At 36.8% G+C, this 23,081-nt stretch overlaps 1 protein-coding gene across 10 annotated transcripts in view; it reads left to right on the top strand.

Annotated features, from left to right (window-relative positions):
* ATG7 (autophagy related 7) overlaps positions 1-23,081 on the top strand; it is a 102,293-nt gene that overhangs the window by 53,406 nt on the left and 25,806 nt on the right. For 3 of the 10 annotated variants that reach the window (XM_040569028.1, XM_040569030.1, XM_040569029.1), the window contains exon 19: positions 14,423-17,350. The exons of 5 other annotated variants lie outside the window; for them this stretch is intronic. In XM_040569028.1, coding sequence (XP_040424962.1) covers positions 14,423-14,503 — 81 coding nt within the window. In that variant the 3' untranslated portion in view covers positions 14,504-17,350. Of the gene's footprint in view, positions 1-14,422; positions 17,351-23,081 lie in introns of those variants that run through there. 2 more of the 10 variants (XM_040569031.1, XM_040569038.1) reach the window with 1 other exon arrangement.

Here is a 23,081-nt window from a genome sequence, read left to right as displayed (position 1 = left end):
TTTCGCTGGTTCAAGTGACCTTTGACCAGTGCTGCTGTCAAATTCCTACATCCCTGTTCTATTAAATCAAGATACCATTTATTCCTCTTCTGAATGCTGAACATTTAGTATTTTCCATGTATTTGGGGTGAGGCTGCAAGGGTCTAGGCAGTGGCAAGCTGCTGGAAGTGTGCCTAACGTACTGTACCCAGTCCTTTCATCTTGCAAAGATTCAGGGTGCCCCCAACTCCCGTCATTGCTTGCCTTGCTAGATTTATAATCAAGACCTGACAGTAATCCTGATGAGATTTACTGAAAGTAAATGCCACTGAGGTCACCCTGTTTAGTGAAGACGGTAACCGTAAGATACAGATGAAAATGAAAACCTATGAATTGTCAAGAGTACTTTTTGTCTCATTACAATTGCGTTCAAGAATCCCTAGAGTAAAGTTTTGGAGAATAACTTTCTAACATTTTAGTAATCTGCACTAATTAAAGGTTCATTTTGTGATTTTATATTTAAAAAAAAAATCACAGTAAGTGAGAAACTGAAGTTCTGGAGTTAATGCTTAAAATACTGAGCAAGTGTGTAACTGGAGAGGAAACCGTGATCGTCTTGGTGCAGGGCTTTCAGCCCCCTTTCTCTCCCTTCCCAGGATGCTGACTTTTCCTTGCCCGTGCTGTAATCAGTTTTCCTTCCTTGTGGGTTTGGGGATTGGCAAGGACAAGAAGAGTTTTTTCCAAAATATCCTGCTAGTTTTTGCAGGGGAGGCTTTATTAAAACAAAACTGTCTTTTGGGCTAGGCTACAGTTTTGACCTACATATATCAAAACTAAAATAACAGTTTGCATTAGGAAATTAGGATTATAATCTGCATGGTTCCTTTGGGGGGGGGGGGGGGGGGGAGTACAGGGAGGACTGATAATTCTGTTCTCAACAGATTTTCAAATTATGTTGATTCCTTTTTTTCTAAAGGAAAAAGTCTCCGCTAAAGAAGGGAGAAGTAAAAGAACTTAGGAATTAAATCTCTTCCATTCCAGTATGTTTTGTTACAATGAGGAATGAATAGACTGTTCAAGATGCATTCTGTTATTCTCATGTGAAGAATAAGAAATTACACAACACAGACAAACATGCTGATAAACTTTATTTTATAATTAAGAACATAAATTATACAATGTGCATCTCAGTGCAAATGAACAGTTGCAGAGTATATGGGCCCCCTGTAGATTGAGTAAAAAAGAAAAAAAAAAAGAAAAAAAAAGTTTGCTGGACAAATTACTACCAGATGCAGATTTCAATAAACACATACTGTTGTAGCCTTACCCAAAGGTGCTATGAATTTCTTGAAGCAAGTCTGCCTCTACATTTACTAAACCATTGAACCTTTGAATGTTACTGGAGATACTGTATTGTGTAAGTGCTCACCCTTCCCCCTGTATTTAATGTACTTGTCTTGTAGACTTTTAAATGTTGTCCTTAAGAGTACTGAAATGTTAACCGTGTTTGCATTCTCCTGACAACTTATAGTTTCTCTGGAAACATCTCCAAAACTTCCCTTATGGAGTTGTGTAAGAGAACTTGTGCTATCAATTATCACATATTCAAAGGTCATTGGTATTTTATTATTGTCATCGTTTAGTTTTGACAAGACCTTTCTGTACAAACAGAAGTAGCCTTTTTTTCAACTTGTAAACTACTGTTAAGTATAGATGGAACTTTTAATTCATAATAAATGAAGTTAATAACTGTAATGCCAAGAGTTTTTGAAAAATCATGCAGATTTCTCACATTTTAATGGCAGTGATTGCTAATTCATATTCACATACTGACAATGAGAGAGAAAGTTAAGTATCACAAATTTTAATAACAAATCATCAACATAAGACTTAGTCCTTTGTAGAAATCTGGTATGGAAAACTCTTTGTTTTAAATTTTCATAAGGTATTAGGGTTAGGGTTTTTATGAAGAATGAAATAATTTTACCAGCCTGATCGTTTAAACATTTGCATCCATATTGCTACTATAATGCAAATACTGTTGGCTAAAGTTGGCACTAATTTTGCAGAGATTTATAAAACAGACATGGATCAGCAACAGCAAATTTGAATAGCCCTTAAAATGAGTACTAACCATAGCTCTGACCGTCCTGAGCTTTCTATTTGTTTCTGAATAGTTTCCTGTTGTCTACCCTTTAATGAGTATCTCTACAGAATGCTGATATTTCCTTTGCTGTGTTCTAGTTCAGGTTCTAGTGAAGTTTCTTTTTTACAGTCTCTTCTTCGTGAACACATAACTTGGCTTCTAGCTGAAATTTGCTTTGCAGCATACTTGTTTTGTGTTTATGGAATTGGCTGGAGTCCTGGAGAGCCCACCTGATAGCTTAGCAGGGACAAAAATATATGACCAGTTTCATAGTTAAAACCCAGATTTGATTCAAGGATTAGTCATTGTGTGCCTGAGAAGATACAGATCACTTCAGTGATCAAGTTTTTCTTAGCAGTGACTTCTGTCGGTTGATTTAGGTGCAAACTGGAGAAATGTCCTCTCCTTGAAAATGGAAGTCGAATATGACCTCAGGAAGAGGCATTAAAATTATTCACAAAGTATGTATTTCTTGGTTCATTTTTAAGTTCTGTGAAATCATGTGGGCTAATCAGGAAATGTAAAAAATACATAGGTAATGATACAAACTGTTACTTAGATAGAGGCAACGTCTAAGATGCTTATTTATTTTTCTGTAGCTGAAATAGAAAGAGAAGTCGGAGAAATAGAGAAGGGATGCAGAAATAAACCTGTGAAGTATATAGTAATTATTTTTCAACTCCTCAAGGGATAGAGGGGTTAAGAGATACCATTTGAAAGGGTCTATGTTGTTGAAATGTTTATTTATCTAAGTGTCTACTGGAACAGCGTGCCAACAATAGCAAACCCAAAATGAAAGTTAAAAAGAGAGAAAACTACTACTGGAAGAGAATATGAAGCCATAACAGAGCTATTTAACATTACTACAGTGCAACAGCTGTTTTTGCTAATGTTTCTTGGTAATTTAAAAACAATCTAAGTTCTAATTCCCTTTGTCTTCTTACTTTGAGTAACTATAGTATATGAAGTTTGCTATGACTCATTCTTCCCACAAATACTATTTCTTTGAATAGCCCTTGTAAAAACATGCCTTTCATATTAATTGTCTTAGTTGGCAACTGTGTAGCCTTTTTTCTTCCTGGGTGAGTGATTTATACCTACCAATCTCTGGATGTGCCTCATGCTACACATGGTGCATGCCAAGCTAGTGGTAATATTATGCTGTACCTATGATTACTGTACTTGCATTTTGAAAGAACAGAGTTGGATGATAGAGTATATCAATCACTGAAATTAGTTTTCTCTCTTTCTTCGCAGGCAAATAACTTTATATGTAACAATTTTTTCTTATTGTAAATCTTGTACTTGTTTTCAGAAGATGACACTCATTACATAGAGGCTTCATTTTAATTCTCAGTAACATTAAAAAAGGATAGTGGACAAAGAAGGGGCAAATGTAAAATGAGATGTTATTTCCAGCCTCCAAAACAACCCTCATTGCATGACTTTCGCTCACTGTAAGAAATACTAAAAAGAAATATGGAAGTTAAATGATGAAAGTTCATTCAGGTAAAGAATTAAAAAGCATCTGTTGTAGCTTTCATATGTGAGTGGCTGCTGAGCAGTCTATTTTAACTTCAACATCATAGGCAGTCGTGGCAGTATTCTAAATAACAGCTGTGGTTGTAGGCTTTCTAGTTGTTTTTGTAATACTTCAAATTTCTCTGATGGCACAATGTAACTGTCATGCCCTATGGGAGAATTCTATACCGAATTATATAGATTCACTAAGTTTGTCCAACTGCGCTAGCATGCACTCATGACAGCAGCATGCATGGATATTGCTATGGTCATCAACTTCTTCAGCTGCCTTCGGTTGCTGGAAGAAAGGGGTGGATTATCTGGGGACAGCCTTTGGAGTGAGTCCAAACTGTGAAACGCAAGCTCACCCTTTTTAGAGGGGTAATGAAATCCTTTAAACATTGCTTTTCTTGCTTCGGGTTTTGTTGGGTTGGTTGGGGCTACGTTTTTGATATTTCTTTTCTCTGGATTTAATCAAGAGGTTAGAAATTGGATCAAATTGTTTAATCCATTTAGTACATAATTCAATATTGGTTAATATGGGCTTAATACATAAATTCATGCTTGTAGATTACTTTTTAATTACTCATTCTTCATTCTTGCTAAAGTAACAACAAAGTCTTGGTTATAGCTGAAAGGTGTTGATGAGGTTCAAGGAGCTGACAGTGACTTTTCTTTTTATACAGTGGAAATTAGAGATGATTATGAGGGATTTTGAGTGGGAAATGAGGTAATACTAGCTGGTTTTTTATTTAAATGGAGGCATAAAGGTCACAAACGTCATTTTGCCACTAAGAAAGGTAACTCAAACAAGGATGGTCATTAAAAAAAGTCACTTTATAATGTAGCACATCTTTATCTTATAAGTAATAGCTGGTGGAAGGTGTTACATCAGTTCTTAGGACAATACTGGAGAAAGGTTATTGTGTTTGGAAAATTGCAAGGATTTAAGCTTACTTATGAAAGAGGAAAGTTTGTTTTCATCAAGAAATTTATAAATAGAATGTATATTGTGACCGCTGAATGTTTTGCTTTCAAAGGAGAGTGATGTTCACCAGCTCTAGCATAAAATCTGCTATCCTTTGTTCTGGTTTTGAGATTTTGCTTTGCTCTCTTCTGTGCAAAAGCAAAGCAAACAACTTATGTGGCAGAGAAAATTGGGTATAGAACAGACTGCGTATTTACAAATATAATTTTAATTTGAAGGGATGAGGTAAGAGATTAAAACAGTACTCAGAAAATTGCAATCTTTTATTCTAGTATCAAAAACAACTTGACAGTCTAGATCTTCATTGTACTTATGTTTTTTTCTTAATTTCCTGTGGGGCTTAGTGTATCTGTTTCAAAAAGAGTATCAAGACTACTCTAATTTCATATTTAAGTATGGGATCTGATTAATACTTCAGGCATGCAAGAGAGCTATAACATTAATACTGTTGTTACTGCAGCGAGATGCTATTACAGATATCACAAGACTTGTTATAGAAGGAAACATGATTACTCTGGATTGAAGAAGTTGCCAAAGGCTTGAAGGATTTATAAGTGCTGCTACTTTGAGTTATATATAACTTCATTATTTTGTTGAAAATGTTTAGATCTAGAATTAATGAAGCACAATAAATGCTGATGAAATGAATCAGCAGGTTTGACAGCCTTTAGCTGATGCTGAGCAGATGATGAATTTCACTGTAGTATTCTTTAAGCCTCCAAATTGCTAGATATTTACAGAAAGTAATAAATTCAGCATTTGCACAGACAAATGAAAGCAATATTCTTTGTAACTGGAGTGACGCTGTATCTGGTAAGATATGAGGAAACAGTGCCAAGTTGTGCCAGGGGAGGTTTGGACAGGGTATCGGGAACAATTTCTTCACAGAAGGGGCTGTGAGGCCCAGCAACGGGCTGCCCAGGGCAGTGCTGGAGTCCCCAGCCCTGGAGGTATTGCAGAGACGTGTGGAGGTGGCACTAAGGGATGTGGTTTGGTGCTGGGGCATGGTAGTGTTAGGTGGATGGTTGGACTAGGTAACCTTAAAGGTGTTTTCCATCCTAAATGATTCTGTGGTTCTCTGATGTGCATGAGAATTGACATGAGCAAGGCATCAATTTAAGAATGTGTCTGAACTGACTTATTGTAGGGCATGTGAGAGAAGAAACGGTTTGGTGACCTCCTGGCGGAGGTGTCTGTGGTCTGGGTCTTGGGGGGGAAAGCTGGTGAGAGCAGTCATCGTCTGCAGAGGGGTGAGGAGGACGCACGAGGACGTGAGGGGCGATGTCAGTGTGCTGGCTGCGTGTGTCTGAGCGAGACCAGGATTGAGGACCACTGAAAATCTAAGCTGTGCTGTCCTGGGGACAGAAAAAGGGATTGACAACTCTTGCAGTGTGAAAGAGGTCTGGGGCTTGCTGAAAGACTAGGTGGGCTGAGTGAGTTAGTTGTAAATGTTTGGAGATTAAGAGGGACGGAGAACAGGGTTTGCAAGCCTCAGGCAAAGAGGAAGTGGGAAAATGTGGCTTTTGAAACAAAGGACTTAATTTTGGCTTTTTTCTGCAGCATCTCCAAAATTTAGTCACGGTGTTAGCATAATTAGAAGGGACAATGAAATGTAAATTCCTCACGGCACTGCTGTGTGCTGGGTTGCCACAAGGTCCCCGTTTTGTGTGAAGTAAGAGTTCAGTGAATGCATATCATGTCAGTTTGATTGCTCCATTAATCTCAGCTGTACATAATTGGCTGTATTTTAAAATAGCTTCATTAACCCAGCCCAGAGACTAGTGTGACATACAGTAACTTGTTGCAGACAGCTGCATCCCATTCCACTGTCCGAAGTCTGCAGTACTGCAGAGATGTTTCAAAACGGTTATTATTTTAACATCTGGTTAATTACAAATTATTTATTCTGATGTTAAATTTAGTAGAGCAGTCATCATTTGCTCTTGTTACCATGATGCAGAATTGGCGTGGCATGTATTAATGTCAGTGTTAGTAAATCTGAATGAGAAACAAGCAGTAACCAATGATGAAAGGCTTTCCAACTCTGAAATAGACTTACTGCATTTGTTTCTTACAGGCAGGACTATAAAAGGAAGATATTTAATGGCAGAAATTGTTTTTCAGTTCCATTTGCTCTGTAATGTGACTCAGGAATTCACTTCTGTAAAACTATGACTAAGTCCCTTTTGCCTTTGAGGTATAGACCTGGATGAAATCCAGTAGAAGATTGGATTTCAGCAAACTGGAGAAGTTCTTTCCTGGGCTTTTCAAATTTGCATTTAGGACAAAGCTACATCAAAAGTCAGAACAGATTTCTCATGTAACTATTCCTTGATCAGGTGGGTTTTTTTGTTTGTTTCTTCAGATAGTGTTTGATTACTAAATTAATCTCTCAGCATTATTAAAACATTCCCCTGCCAAACCAAGCCTACAGTTTTTTGTACATGTTGTCTTTTGTTCCTTTGGAAATGTTAGGTTTTATAGCAGCGGAGCGAATCCATGGATAGACAGAGCAAAGAGAGAGAGTAAAAAGAAATCCAGATAAATAAATATTGTGTAGTTTTTTCAGGTGCCATGCTTAATATATGCCAGAGTGTTTGAAAGTGATGTATCAACTCCTGGTAATGGTATCCTATTTGTGAGTTGTTGGGGGATTTTTGGTAAGGTTTTTGTTTGTTTCTTTGTTTGTTTTATATAATGAGAAGACGGTGTGCTCTCGGACACAATATGCCCAAGCGACTGTTTTGAAAAGTCTGCTACACTCTGGTGCAATGTGTTTGAGACGCACTGGTGCGTTGTGTGTATTTGCAGTGACAGCAAATGTCAGCAGGTAGAGGAGCACAGAGCAGGATCATCCTGAACTGCACAAGCGCTGCTCCAAACAAACCAGCCAACCCACCTGGCTAGCCCTGAGTGCTGGTCTTGGTGGAAGTTCATATGCCTTAACGCTTAGGGAGCAGAGTGTCTGCAGAGGCAGCCATGTGGGGAACATTTGCTGGTCTGGGATTTTGCATGCTGACTTGCAAAACCTACGCTCCAAATTGCATTGAATGTATTAACTTCTCATTTCTTGCTTCACGCTATACAAGGCATCATGGAGTCAAAACCTTAAGGACAGTGTATTTTCTCTGTATGTTTTTGGAGATGGAGGACAGGGAAGAACGGAAATGGTCTCCTGCCAATGTTATATGTTAGTGGCAAGTAGAAAAAATCTGTTAGTCCACAAAGAACAACAGCTGGAATTTATCATGTCTTGCAAGCTTTCAGCTAATTTTTCTCAGTGTATCCCACCCAAAGGTATTTTTAAAACTGTTTGGACTAAGCTCTTTTTCTCTCCCTTGTGCTTATATTGACATAGTCACAGATGTTGTTACTATGCAAACCACTATTATTATTTTTTTTTTCTTAAATACTTTCCTGGTTTCCCTTTTACTGTGACAATTTTGTTGTTGTTGGGAGATGGAACTATTTCATTCATGGGCCACAAGTGTTTTCTTTTAAGTATTCAAAGTGTCTCATCCTTCTATTGTGTTTTTCCAGTTTACTATAAAATGCCAAAGTCCTATTCCAATATAGTTTTGTTTAAACCTTCCACTCTGGTTATTTTTTTAATTTTCTCAGTATTGCTTTAGTTTTTCAAGATGTATCATCACTTTCATTTCAGCGATGAAATTATGCTTTCTCATTGACTTACTTCAATCCCATCTGTTGTTAACTATGTGTTTAACTATATCACAACACTTTTTTTCTCATGTCCTGTCATAGATTGATTTCTCTGTTTGATTCGCTTCCCTCAGCATTAGCTTTGGATTTCTGCTTTGCATCATCTGTATGTTTTATTTTAAGTGGTCACCAGCATGATTTAAATTTAAAATGTTAATCTTTTCAACTTCCAGGTTTACAAAACTGCTTTATGTATTCAGTGGTAAACTCCCTGAAAAAAAAACAGTTCTAGATTCCTATTATATTTGTATTATTTTGTTATTGTAATAACCGAGAAGTTGGCACAGCAATGCTTCTAAACAATTTACTTCTTAATAGGGAACTCGATTTTCTATCAGAATGCCATACAAAAATTTTGTTCAAAAATGGCTTTCTTTGCTATTTTCCTGAGCTATTTTCCTTGTCATGTTAAAAAGAAATCAGAATTTTTCGTCCGTGTTTTCTTCTTTCACATTAATATGGGTAATGTGACATTTATTCTGTTTATGATCACAAACACTTTGATTTTCACCAACTGCTTGACAACTTCAATGAATTACGTTAGTAGTTACTGTGAAGCTGTTTACTGGTTTATATTTACATTTATTTTGTTTTATATTTAAATATTTATTCTTTGTCTTTACAAAGGCCAAGACTTAAGATTAGGATCAAGTACTGTGTTGGTATTTCATTTGTTTTCTTCATTTACTGGGTGTTTGAGATGCCAGGTATGCTGCTTTCTGGATTCACAAGAAAATTGCCTTGTCTCAGTGTTTATACTTTTGCTTTTTCTTGAACCTGTAAAGTCAATTTAGTAGTCTGAAACACAGGTTGATTTCCCATTCTTGTACAAACATGCATCTTCCAATAGTTGTATTCTCATTGAGCAATCAGAAATTGCAAGTACCTGTTTTTCCTGACTGTTAAGTACCAGGCGTAATTCAGCAGTGACCGAGGGGAAATACTCTTTCAGCTCCTTTCCCCTCGTCAGCAACCTTCCTCACCTTTGGGACGGCTTCTGCCTAGAGTATTATTCTAATATTCATCTGTTGCTAAGTCCTGTTAGTTTATAAAATTGACAATTTAAAATCAAAAGTACACTAATGTTGATAGAGAAAAGGTTTCCCCCCTCTCCCCCCCCTTCTTTCTTTTTGCCTTATCTTGCTTCTCCCAGCCTAAGACTTGTATTTGATCTAATGTAACTTCATGGGTTCCTAAAGGAAAAGGCAGGCTATGCATATAACGACGTACTGCCTTAGATACAGAGCAACCTCTGTGTTTTCCTTTAAATGTTATGTTTGCATTGTCCAAAATAGCTGTGTCTGCCCTCACATATGGTCTAGGAGTGAGTTCCAACGTGAGTCAGTCCCTCTGTTTCTGGCTCATACATTTTCTGTCAGGCTTCTCTGTTTGGGCTGTCTATACTTTTTATTGCAGGTTTCTTTTTTTACTATTTTGTCTTTTTCTCCTAAATAATGATACCATTTCACCACAGTTCTGTGAAAAGAGTGAAGCACGTGAAAAATCCGGACTGAATCTGTTGTATTGCAGTTAGGCAGTCTTTTTTATTAAAACTGTTGTCAGTCTCTTAGGTTTTGTTCTTCTAAGAGCCCAAGCATATATATATATATGTTTTTCACCCCCATGCGTGCAGTCGGGCAGGAGGAGCCCCCCTGTTATGGCCCTTTCACGTGTTCAGCCCAGATCCCTGTACACTGTTACACGCTGAGCAGAATAACCAAGTAAGTGAAATACCAGCGAGAAGTTTGACAGTGTTGTTCTCACCATTGACTTGAGCCTGTATTAAGTCTAGCTTTTATCTCTGGCATGTGAGTATCTCTTCACAGAAAAATACTGGAAGTTCTTGGAATTACAGAGATAGCGAGCCGCTAGCCAAATTTTTCCTGGCTAAGCAGTGACAAAAGCTGCCAGTTGATCCGAGTTTTATGTGCTGTTTTTTCTGATGAGAACTACTGTTCACTCTGAGATCATCAAAACTTTGTTCAGCGAGGATTCAACATTAGATTAAAATTGCTGTTTCCAGAGTTAGAATGTGAATTCGGTTATGGAACAGTGATCAGATCATAGCTAAAGTTGTTCTCCTTGAAATTTTGCAATTAAATTAAATTGAATCCCACTATATTAGTAATTTTAGCTGAATGTTCTAATCCAAAATGAAAATCAGATGTTCTTCATGGAAATAAGGAAGTCCAGACAATGGGTATTGTATTTAGGTTACAAGACTTGTGGTCTTTATTTTTTTTCAATTTTCATTGTTTATGTTTCAGGCAAGTTTCTGCTCAGTTTAAGGAATAAAACTATTAGTTTTAAAACTTTTTTTTTTTTAATTTGTATCCAAAAATATTTCTCTTGAGTTGTATAAAAAATCAGGTCCTCTGGAAATTCATTGCCCTCATGAATGGAGTCCTGGTGAGTGAGGAATTTTTATGACTCCCTTAAAAAACAATTGCAAACATTCCACAAATAAACAATACAATGATTTGGGGCGACGTTTTAATGTGTATTTTACATTAATTTGTTCTCCGATGTTTATTTCAGCATGGCATTTTGTAATTTTTAATTTAATTGTAATAAGAATTCTCTTAGTCGAGAGTAGAGCGTTGGACCATGACTAAATGCTGTTCCATCAGCAGCTGCAGATACAGGACCAAGCATGGTATTGGTTCATGGATTTCCACAGGTTCTGGAAGAAGAGCCAGAATAGTTCAGTTACACAGGCCAGCTGTTCTCTTTCTACATTTTTTTTCATTATTTTGCAGTTGTTTTAGCTACTTAGATCTTTTTTTCCTCAATTAGTTTTCCTTCTGTATTTTTCATCAATAATAAATTTCACGTGATTTTTTTTTCCTTGCTTCTTTTCTGGGTTAAAAGGGTTGCTGTAGCTGATAGTTGGCCATAATAATAGTAGTGTTGGTATTGGCTTTTGCAGCCCTCTGTGTAAGGTACTGCAAGTGACGGTTCATATTTTACTGGCACAATTAACCAGTGCACCATTGGTGTGACAGCAACATGTCTGGTGCAGTAGAAACCCTGATATTGTTGATAGTTGCAGAAGAGTTTAATTTTAAAAATTTGGGGTAAGGGGGAATTAACATAATTCAGTTGTTCATTGCCCAAGGGGTAGCAGTCAGAGTCGCATGCCTATAAAAGTTCTCGCTGTTGCTTTTGGACAAGATTTGCTTTCTACTGCACAATCTGCAAACAATCCAAGAGATCCTGTTATCACCACAAGTACAATTTTAATTCAGATCATGTTCAGCTGCTGTAATGTTTTTTCTGATTTTGATTTGTGTCAATAATATTAAGCTAACCCCGAGTGAGCTCACAGGGGAAATTACAACACTTAGAAATGGAAAAATGTTATGCAGCCAGTATGAACCTGTTGCCTGGGGTTTCAGACAGACACTTCAGCCTTAGTTTCCACTCTTCTGTCAAACCTGTGTGTCGTCATGTTCTCAGCTGCTTTAATGTGTTAAGTAGAATTGGGAACTGCAAAAAAGTTGCAGCGCTGGGCTGCTCTGGGTGTGCAGGCGGACCCTGTTCTGTAAGTGGGAACAGGAGATGAGTTAGCAGAGATAACTAAAGCCTTCTGCTGTATTTGCACATGAATAGCAGAAGTATAAAGAGTAACTGTGGAGATCAATACAGAGACTTAGGCTGATCTGATTTTACAGGTTCTTTTTCATTTAAGAGAGCCTGGCAGACTTTCAAAGGTTACTTCTGTCAGAAAATCATAAAATGAAAAAATACAAATCAAAGATACAGTGATCTCCTTCCAACTAAAACCACCTTAATTAAGCAAATGCAAAAAGTCACTCTGTCAAAAAGCAGATCTCTTTGTGGTTTTCCAGAGCAGCACAGGGATAGCATCAGCATGCAGAGGTGACAGATCACGGTCTGCTGGTGGATGTTCACAGGGCTCAGGAAGGGAGCAAGATGCTACGAAGCAGTGCTGCTCTGTAGACATTGGGATTTGCAGTGTCTCTGTTACATAGCTCCTCACAGGGGAGTCCTCACTGTTTGGATTGAATCAGTTTTCTTGACTCATAACTATGACAAAGTGATTTATATCATGGTTCAGCACTGGCTTGGCCTCAGCAAAAACATCAAAGAAGCGAGTGTAAGCTCCAGAATAAGTAGGTGTACAAACTGGGTTCTCGTTTGGGTATTTTTAGTGGGTAAGAGTTGCTGGGTTTGTGTAACTTCAGGATTTATTGAATTCTCTGATTTCTGGTTCATTAACAAATATCCTAGAGGTTTTCCTTCAACAAGATAAAAAGCCTTTGCAGAAGGTATGGATTTTTATTATAGAGGAGCTGAAAAATCTTCCATGTTTACTTCTGCACTCTGGTGTTTGGATGTAACCAGTAGAAGCAGAAAGAAGGCCATTAAAAATAATCTATTACTTCTATATTGCTGTATAAAAAACAATATGTTTACTTCTTAGTTGCTGAAGGATAATTTTAGTTTTAGGGATTTAGAAATACTCTGCAGTTTCTGGATATGAATTCTCTTGATCCCGGATGATGCTGTCCGGCTCAGGAGGAAAGGCTCCCAGCAGTCGTAGGGATGGCAGTCCCGTTTGCCCCATCCAGCAACACGTCTGCAGGGATGAACAGTCCCTTTATAGTGGGGTGTATGCAGAAGAGGAAATCTCGTGTCCTTTCTGCTGACTGGGAGATGAATTGGGGAAAGCTAACGTTGCTAAATAGTGTGTCAGCAGTTCCAGTGAATTAAGGGAGAGGAGACCAAATTGAAACTTGGATGTCATCAGTATTAATAATACAATATTGAAACTAGGTTTAAGCCTTTTCAAGTTGCTGTTGTGGCAGCTTTAGTTTACTCAGCTGTATCTTAAAAGTACGTGTATACTAATCTGAAATAATTTGTAATTCATTTTGCAAACTCCATTAAAATTTTGTTATAGAACTGCCTCAAATAAATGGAGCGAATAAATGTCTTGCCATTAAAAAGGTTAGTGGAGAAAGTGAATTATCACAGGGGAAGCAACACGTTCATATTGTATTTTCCTCAATGTTCTTTGCAATACAAAATGAACATGCAACCTCTTATATAATTAGCAGTCATTTACTGGGGGAATTTCAGTACTTTCATGTTGTACAAGCTTTTGATCAAAATTTGCCTACACTGCCTTGTTTAATTCTGGCCATCTGGATTAAAAGGTTCTCTTAATCTTAAATACAGATTATAACTCTTTCTTTTTGAGTGCACTGCCATAAAAATTTGGCAAGTTTCCAGCTTTCTTCATTAAAGCTTTCTTTATTATGGTTTTTCGGCCATTAAATGATTGCTATGCACAATGGGTACTTGATTATAATTTGCTGAAACTGGGAATCAGTTACAGCAGTAATCCAGTTCTGTAATTAAAAGAGAACATGTTCATACCTGCTAGGATCTTCTCAGAGCTACTATGGGAGAGGAGAAACCAAATAGTTGAAAGGCAACAATTTATGCTAACAAAACATTTAAGCATTTTAATCTGACTGTATTTTGTGCTGTGTTGTGGAAGTGTGACTTTTTGCATAATAACTAATTTTGAACCAAAATCTGTGTTCGGGACAGGCATAAAAGGACACCTTAATTTGTCATAAACCTTCTCACATCTTTTGTTTTTCTTTTGGGTTTGGAATAGAATGTGCATTTCTAGCAGAAAAGGAGCAATCAGGGATGATCCTTGAATCCAATCCAAGTTTTGTTTCTGCTTTTGTGTGGCTTTTGTCAGGGAGTTCAAACTCACTTTCAGTGTTTTTCCACCTGTAAAGATCTGAAAAAAAATGAGAAAATTACTAGCTTTAAAATGATTTTAAAAGCGAGTATTTCATAGATGTGTGCATCATTTAATTTTGGTTGTTGTGAAGTCAAAGGAAATGGTAACTTGCCTAAGCTGTGTAGTTGAACTGTTTTGGATGAGGAATATCATCAAATAGCCGATGGTATAGTTAAATCTGATTCTTGGTACATTACAGATAAAGTATATACATGATAAATATTTCTTTAGAACAGTGTAACTGTGTAGCAGCTTTACATTACTTTTTCTCCCAAAGTTGTATGCCTTCTCTGCTTGTGCTCCATCTTCGAGATTCCTGTTAGAAAATCTGCACCTACAGAACTCTTCTAGAACCTGAACCTGTGCAAGTTTTTTGAGATGAAGCTGCTTAATGAAATCATTTCATTTAAAATTTTACAAGCATGAATTTGGCTGAAAACAATTTTATTCCACAGCTTACAACCGAAGAGATGCAAACACTGTATGTGCAACAAATTCCTCTCTTGAAATTAACTATTAGTCTGCAGTGAATCATACAGTATATCAGAACTTTGGTTTTTAATCTATTCTATCTCTTGATTTCTCAAATTAAGGAAATACAGTGCTCCTTATTGGCCAAAATAGATTGTAATTTAGGCTATGCACAATGCAAGATTGAATAAAAATTAATGAAAGATGAAGACTTTAAGTGTTCATTCTACAAAGTCTGCTCAGAATTGTTGGTGGCATTATTAGGAGTTTTCAGTGTTACTAAACAAGTGCGTAATATAGTCTTGAGTTTCTCAAATGAAACTTTAATTAAAAAAAAAGAGTAATTCATATTTTTCTGAGTTTACTCAGTCTGGTGAACCGTAGTGTTCTGGTGAACATACGATTGAAATGTGCAAGTCTTTTAAGAATAATTAAATAACTTGGAAATTTAGAGTTACCTGAAAAATCCCTTCCTTTTTCAAACAAATATTTTCATTCTCTTTTTATGACTTTTTTTTAAATAATTTTGTTGATTTTGGAAAAAGTAAAAGGCGTTTCTTGTGAATCTAATCTTCTCAATGGCAAGCCCATGCAATTCTTTTGCCAGTAGTTTATTTCATATGTATTCAATCCAGTTTTCTTTTCACATACATGAAATAACAGTTGGCATGTGGTAAACAAAATATATACAGAGAAGAAAAAAAAAGATTTTTTTTAAATGAAAAGATTTGTTTTATGAAATAATCCTTTCATTGAAGTAAATAATTAAAGTTAAAATAAATAAGATCTTATAAGAGATTGCACAGTAATTATGTAACTTTTAAGAACCAAGAGTTCATGGTAATGAAGTATTTTCATTTTACTAGGTTTTTCTTGGAAAAGTACAATATCATGTGATGATATACCACAGTGTGTGAAAGTAGTTTGCTGGTACAAAATCCAAACATCACAAAGTAATTTCCAAAGACCAGATGTTTATCAGTTCCCTTTTAGGGAAGAGAACAGCAAGGTTCTTATTGAAAGTTTGTCTGCTGGAACTGCAGTGTGGCTCCACAGCAGGCTTCCATGCAGCGTGACTGAGCGCTCGTGTATGACCCACAAACGATGTCCTTTTGAAGAAAGAAAATTGCTTATGTGGCTGCCTCATCAATAACCAGAACATCACCTTTTAGAAACGGGAGAAAAACTAGCTAGAGGTATTTCTGTGTTCAGTAAATATTTGGCATGGCTTTGGTTCAATATGGCTCATGCAAGGCTGCTTTAACTCTCGTAAATGGAGCCTGAATGCACCTTTGGTTTTTACAGTAATGGCGGCGAGGCCTCCTCCCTCTTCTTTCCCAACTCTGCATACTTAGCGGGGTTTTTAAAGGGTGTTGGAGCTGAGGACAGACGTGTGAATTATTTTTTTCCAGGAAGAAAAGCACGTAGGCAGGGTGGCCACAGTTAGGTCTGTGCTGTGACCCGGGGTGCGTCACCTCTGTCTCATGTCTGCCTCCTTTTTGCTGCGTGTCTGTTAGCCGAGTCCAGTTCTAGTTCAGTATTGCTCTGTGCAAGGCAGAGTGGGACTGTAGTCTGTCTAACACAAGACTTAGGATGCAACCAAGCTGACTAAAAGCCAATATCACAACCTTTTCTCAGTGCACATGCCCTACAGTAACACCTTGTAAGAAGAGAAAGATCTTAGAGAATGACAAGGATGTTCCTTGCTGGGGAGAGTGTTCAAAGGGCTGTTGTAGAGGAAAAAAAAACAGACTCTGATTGGAACCTCAGCTAGTACAGCTCTGAAAAACACATCTACATGAAACGTGGATTGCTCTGAGTTCACATTGTCAGTGCCCTTAGTGAGAGTGCTTTCTTTCGAGCATGCCCCATTTATATCAGGTAGGTATTGATTCAGTTGCTGCAACATAGGCTGTCGTAGCATAGGTAGTGAACCTCCATTTCATAAAGCTTCCACGTTCTTTTTTGTTTTAACTGATACATGAAACAACCATGAGTAAAATGGAAAACAGCAATTCCTGAGGCAAGATGAAGAAAACATCAGAAACAAGTGAGTGAAATTGCAGAGTTATGTTGAATTTTTCCAAATACTTGTCGTACATAACCACTTCCACTTTATAGGGAGGTGACAAAGCTACGCGTCCTGAAAGCTGCACACACACCTGCACACAAATAAAAATAAAAATAAAGTATTAATGCTTTTTCAAGCAATCCAGCTAGTCATCTCAGTCAAAATAAGTTTTTGTTGGTTTAAGTTCTTTCTTAATCGACTCTGGTTTATCCCTGAGTATCTGTTGTTATTAAGTTCTGTATCAGTTACTGATATTTATTGTTCACATGAGATGTAATTGAATGTTATAGACACACCGAAAGTTAACTGTTATGTCCTAATACACATTTGTTTAACCAGTTATAATATTTAATAATTTTTAATGCTTGAATTATACACAAATTTAGCTCACTTTTTTCATTTTTTTTTTTATTTCCTGTGTATAGATTATTGCTTACTAACTACTTATAGACAGTAAAGCAAACAAAAGAAATGGTTTAAATTGTGAAGTATGTTTTCTGCAAGATTTATTTTTTCATTTGAATTTGCCTTGCTTGGATGTCATGCTCTTATGATGTGCATTTATTCTGGTAGTTCTTCAGCATCCACTTTTATTTAAGTTTATTTTTAAATTTCTTAGCATTTCTTCAGTAGATTATGATTTGAAGAATAAAATGTTTTCTTTGTCTTACCTAGTTACTAGCGTGATTGACAAGCATAAATATAATCTTCACTGGGATATTGAGTGTTTATCTCTTTGTATCTCACTAGAATTTGACCCCACACTCTGAAAATTCATTTTTTTCCTATTATATTGAATACAAACTGAATGAAATCATAAGAAATGTCTCCAAAGTATTCATTTGACACCCACACACAATCTCAGGTGGTGAATATTATAGTAGATCTGGGTATAATGTACTGTTCAGCAGCACCAGCATGATGTTTGCCACTGCTTTTGATGCAATTGTATTGCTCTTGCACTAATTTTCATTAAGGCTGCATCAGGACTTGCTGTGCCATGACTGTGTGGTGTTTTGCATTATAAATAATTTTAATCTAGCATGTACCCAAACTGCGTTCGTACTAATTAGTAGATGCATTATGGCATAATTGAAGGGCGATTTAAATTGGAAAAGTAGACTGCAATGTGCATCTCTTCATCCTGTTTGCATGCTGTTTGTCTGATTTGTTGCTGTCATGCAGTGTTCCTTGATTCTGTGCTGTGGTTTCCTAGGATACCACGATGCTTCTGCAAAGCTTAAATCAACTATTCCTTCTTTTTAAACTATTTTAACTGGAGGGTATAGTTAAAGATATTTAATCATGTATTTGCCTGTCTGCTTTCACAGGATAACTAAAACACAAATGTTAGTTTAGACATCTGATGTTAGCAGATTGTGTGATAATTAGGGGCGTTCAGGAGAAGCTAGAAAGAAAGCAGAACCTATTATAAAAAAATAAAAGGAAGAAAAGACAAAGTGAATGCTGATTTTTATTTCCTCTATGATAGTTCTAGTTACAAAATAGAAAGCTTCTGAAATTGAAACAGCATATACTTAGCTAGGCATGCAGTTGTTTTTGATTTCTTTCTGTAGTCCAACAGAAAGAGATGTATTTTTCCAGTGAGTTTAGTTACCATCTATTTCATCTTTGCACTGTTTTCTGTGCCTGATTACAAATGCATTTGTACTTGATTTGACATGGGTGCTTGTATTCTGACAATAATGTAACAAAATATCTATAGTGAATTAGACAATATTTTGTTTTATTTTAGTTCTGAAATATACAAGTCAATCCATAAGTTTAGCAAAGAGCAGACTTTTTTCCATACTAGGACACAGGATCTTGCTGCTAATCAAATTGTGTTAAAGCCATTCCTATGCAAATATCATGTGCTTTTATGAGGGTGTTTTGCACAAAACTTTCTGCCATAAACTCACTTCTCTAACAAAAGAGGGACTGTGGCTGTCTGGAGAATGTTCATTCAAGCTTTGCTATTGTGATGCACTTATAATAAAGTAAGGTTTCTAGGCATGGTCATTTATGATTGCAACTGTAATGCTAATTTATTCCTGTAGTTCTTTCCATAGTGCAGACAGGGTTTCTCCATTCCTGTTATTTGCAATTAGTTTAAGTATTTTTATTAACATTCAAACGCTTAAATTAGAATTTCACAGTATTTAGTGGTGTTCTTGTTTCATGTCACAAGTTCCAGTTAGTGCAGTTACTGTACAGTTGCTATGCCATTATAAGAGGTACAATTTTAATTAATAACTTTTTAAGAAAATACACATATTATCATTATTATATATATATTATAAAATATATCTTTACGAAATACAGCTCCAGATGTTGTTCTGTTGAAATGGGAAGGGAATTAGAGTAGATTACATCTGAAGTATTTGTATGATGCTTGCAGTACTACTGTGTATTTTTGGAGATGAAGGATTGATTTAAGAAGTGAAGCCCATGGGGAATGTCTCAACATCTATCAGAATTTTCACATGCAGTGCTCTTCTCTGAGATCTTAAACTCCTTGAAGTTACTCAATGCCAGTCAACATCTTCAGGTTATAAATGACTTTATAATTAACATAATTGAATTTAAAAGAAGATCACATATTCCCTTCTTGAAAGCTGACTCTTATGTAGCAGACTTTTCCCAGGTAACTTCAGTAACTTTTCCTTGGGAGAAATCCAAACTTAATAAACAGGAATGCAAGTTTTACAAAACCGAGTTCCTAATTGCATTGTCTTACCTTTGGCAGTAATCATATCTCAAATGCAACTGGTTTCATATGCTCCCTTCTTCACAGGTATAATAGATAAATTGTCCCTTCAGCAAATGGGACCTTGTACTGCCACTGCAGCTTTAGGCCACTGATTAATGCAGTTTCTTACGGGACTCTGACACATTCAGATGACTAGCAGGGAAAAGAAGAAGCTTAAGCAATGAAGATGTAGGTAATAAATTAGCTTTGTATTTATGTTTTGTTGTGTTTTGTTGCTAAGGAAGGGATTTAAAAGGTCTGAATATAAAAGTTCTATTGGAAGTAGCCTAAATCTATTTTTTTCCTCAGTTCAGCAGTCAAATTTCATTCCAGTGTATTACAATGCTCATCTTCAGATATTTGAACTATGGGATAAAAATAACACTAAGTGCAAATTTGGACAGTGGCTTTTGTATGCACTTAGCTCCTAAACTGTGCTAGTATGTAGGGCTGAGTCTGACATTTTTTGCTAGCTATTATTTGAAGGGAGCTTTTATTGTTAATACTTGAGCCGAACTCATTTGGCTTCATGTTTGTAGACTGTTGTCGCATGATTTAAACAATGTACCGTGGGTCTTTGGAAATGTTAGGCAAATAAACTATACCTGAAAGAAGCAGGTTATCTTGCCCTCTGAGTCATTAGCTGATCCAAGAGGCTTAGCATTTTCTGGGTACTGGTGGTGTTATTCATCAAATATTTGAGTAAAAGAAAAAAAGAGGAGGAGTTTGGCTTGAATTTCAGGTCTTTATGCCTTCACAAATGTCTTCCAGCTCTTCAAAACACAGTAGCCGTTAACTTGTCTTTGTTTCCCTGCGTGCATCATAAGAAAGCAATTTTAAAATATCAACCGAGTTAGGACATACAACTGGAAGGTAAACTTACTTGCAAGACTTGTAATTAAGTTATGAAAAATTGTCATAGATATATCTGGCTAGCATTTCCAGAGAAGCAATGGTATTGAATAGGCATCCAAGCTAACGTGGAGCCGATGCCTCTCTCCGCCTCCAGTTTCTTTTCCACAGATTGTTTGTAGGTGTGTGCTTCTAGACTGCCAGGATGTGAACAAGGCTGATTCTGTTTTGTTTTTGACTTTTTAGTTAATTTGCTAACTAACTAGGAATCAAAATTGTAGCTGAGGCAATATGGTCCTTCTGAAAGTGGTATAAAGAAAGATAGAATTCCTTGTTGGTGGGGTGGTTTTTGTTTTGTATCCAGACAGCTGTAGAGATACTTGCAATCCCTTGAGTTATGTAAGATGTTCTCTAAAATCCAGCAAATTAGAATATAGTTTCATGTGCTCTATTATATGCAGTGTTTTGAAAACGAAGAAGGCAGTAAAATCTTTTTTGAAAAGTCCTAGTAAGTGATGGTTTTTGGAAGTATTTGTACCTTCATGCTATTTTTGGTTTAGTTGTCTTAAACAGAAAAATATTTATCAGTCATGCGATAGTTGTTGACTGTGTGCAAGTTTTCTTTTGGGGAATTTTCCTAATGAAATGTGTTGCATATTTTAAAATTTGGAGCAAAAACTCAAATATAATTTGGCTTTAAAGATACTGTTTTTCCTGTTTGCAGGAAAATAATCTTAAATTGAGTGTATGCCTTTCCTTATTTGGACTTGGTCTTAACTAAATAAAACAAGCTCTTAACTGTTTGACTGAATTTTTCCTTGTAGTCAAAAAAAAAAAAAAGTTATACCTGTCCATTGTTTCATTTATTATAGTGTTTATTATGGTATTGTTTATGGGGAAGTCACTTCTTTGAATAGGTATTGAAATCTGCTTTCCAGTGAAGAGCAAGGTTAACTTGCAAACAAGGGGCATGTTGTAAAACAGCTCTAATTACAAGCAGGATTCATTTGTATGAAGGTGAAGAAAAGTTCTGCTGCTAATAACGTTTAACCATAAACATTTATAATTTTACAGAGCAATAGTTGACTGTAGTAGCCAGTTAAACAAGAATATGGTGAAGCATCAAGATTTTTACATTAAAATAGCAATGCAAGCAGGAGAGGTCTTTATTCTAGAACCATTCTAGAAAAACTCCTCATAATATTTGGGGGTAGTTTTTTTAATAACCCCACAAAGCTAATGAGGGCACTGCACTTGCAACACAAAATTTGTCTTCCTAAGTATGCAATTCTGGCAAATGTGGGAAGGCAAAATGGTGAATTTAAGCAGTGGGACACCAAATCAATAATTTCTTACTGATAGTTTACACATAAAATATTTAATTGCACAGTAGTAAAGTAGTCAATCTGACATATCTACTAAGGGTGTGAAATGTTACAGCTTTAGCCTTGGTTCATTTCTTGACGTGTCAAAAGAAGTCACAGAGCTTGCAGCTGGTTCCTTTCTAGTGGGAGTAATTCTTTAGAGAGTGAGGACAGTGACATTAGACAGTACAGGCTGAGGAGAAGGTTTAAAATGATGAGTTTTCTTTACAGTTGCGTGCAAACTATTTTTGCAGCACTCCAGTAAATGAGACCCCAAGAGAGAATCTTAGATTTCAGCAGACACCGATCGATTGCTCAGGAGACTTGAAGCTGTTTGGGACTGACAAGAGGAGAGCCAGTTTTATCTGCACTGGTACTTTGGCAGCTCTGCCTGCCATAACATCAGGCACTGCAGTGCTTCAGTAGCCATCCTCCTCCACCTCTGCACGTTGTTCCTCATTTGGAAAAATAGGCCCTGACAAACAGCAGTTGACTGAAAGGCATTCTTACTGCTTTACTCGATCTCTTTTTCGTGTTACTAGTTGTTAATATTCCTCTTAACTTTCAAATGTCTGCTTGAAAATAAAGATTGATGAGCAGCTCCTTGAACAGCAGCACGTCTGTGAGGTGAAGAGGGCTAGCCAAGCGCTGGGTTGTGCTGACGGAAGTGTAGCCAGCAGGGTGAGGAGGTGAGGCCTCATCTGGAGCGCTGGGCTTGGGTTTAGGCTCCCCAGTACAACACAGAGGCTGATGGCCACCAGAGCAACTCAAGGGTAGGAGCATGTGGCATAGGAGATGTTGAGACAAGCCGGTTGTTCAGCCTTGTGAAGAGAAAGGTGAGGGGGAAGTCCTCCTGCCCACTCAAGCACCTGAGGGGAGTATATGGAGAAAACAGATGGCTTGTTCCTGGAAGCACACAGTGACAGGACAGCTGCAGCATGGGAAATTCTGATTTCTTGTGAGGAAAAAGGTGGTTGTTTTTCATTTGTTTGTTTGTTATCATGAGAGTGGTTAAATACTGGACCATGGATGAGGTTGAGACTTTGGAGATGTTCAGAATTGGACTGAGCAAAGCCTGAGCAGCTCGGTTTAGTTGTCCGTGCTTGGTGTGTGTGGGGGTTACAGTAAATTTGTTTCCAAACCCAATTTGTTCTATGAATCTAAGCAAAATGATAATAATTCTTAGAGAAGAGCATACAAGCGTTGTAGTTAATGCACAAATCTATCGCTGGGCTTAGTTCTTGTTTTTCAATAAGCCTGCACTTCTGAAAGTTTTGATCACTCAAAACATTTAAGCCACATTTAAATCTCATAACTAGCTTTCCTGTTTAGTACTTAATTATAATAGGCATTTTAATGTGTTTAGCTATGCTTTTGAGTTAGCAAAAATAAAAGTAGTCCTTGATTGTATTGCTTAATGAAATTT

This window comes from Cygnus olor, chromosome 10 (genome assembly GCF_009769625.2).
Source record: "Cygnus olor isolate bCygOlo1 chromosome 10, bCygOlo1.pri.v2, whole genome shotgun sequence".
NCBI lineage: Eukaryota > Metazoa > Chordata > Aves > Anseriformes > Anatidae > Cygnus > Cygnus olor.
Note: the sequence above shows the minus strand (reverse complement) of the source record. Positions and strands in the feature narration are given on the sequence as shown.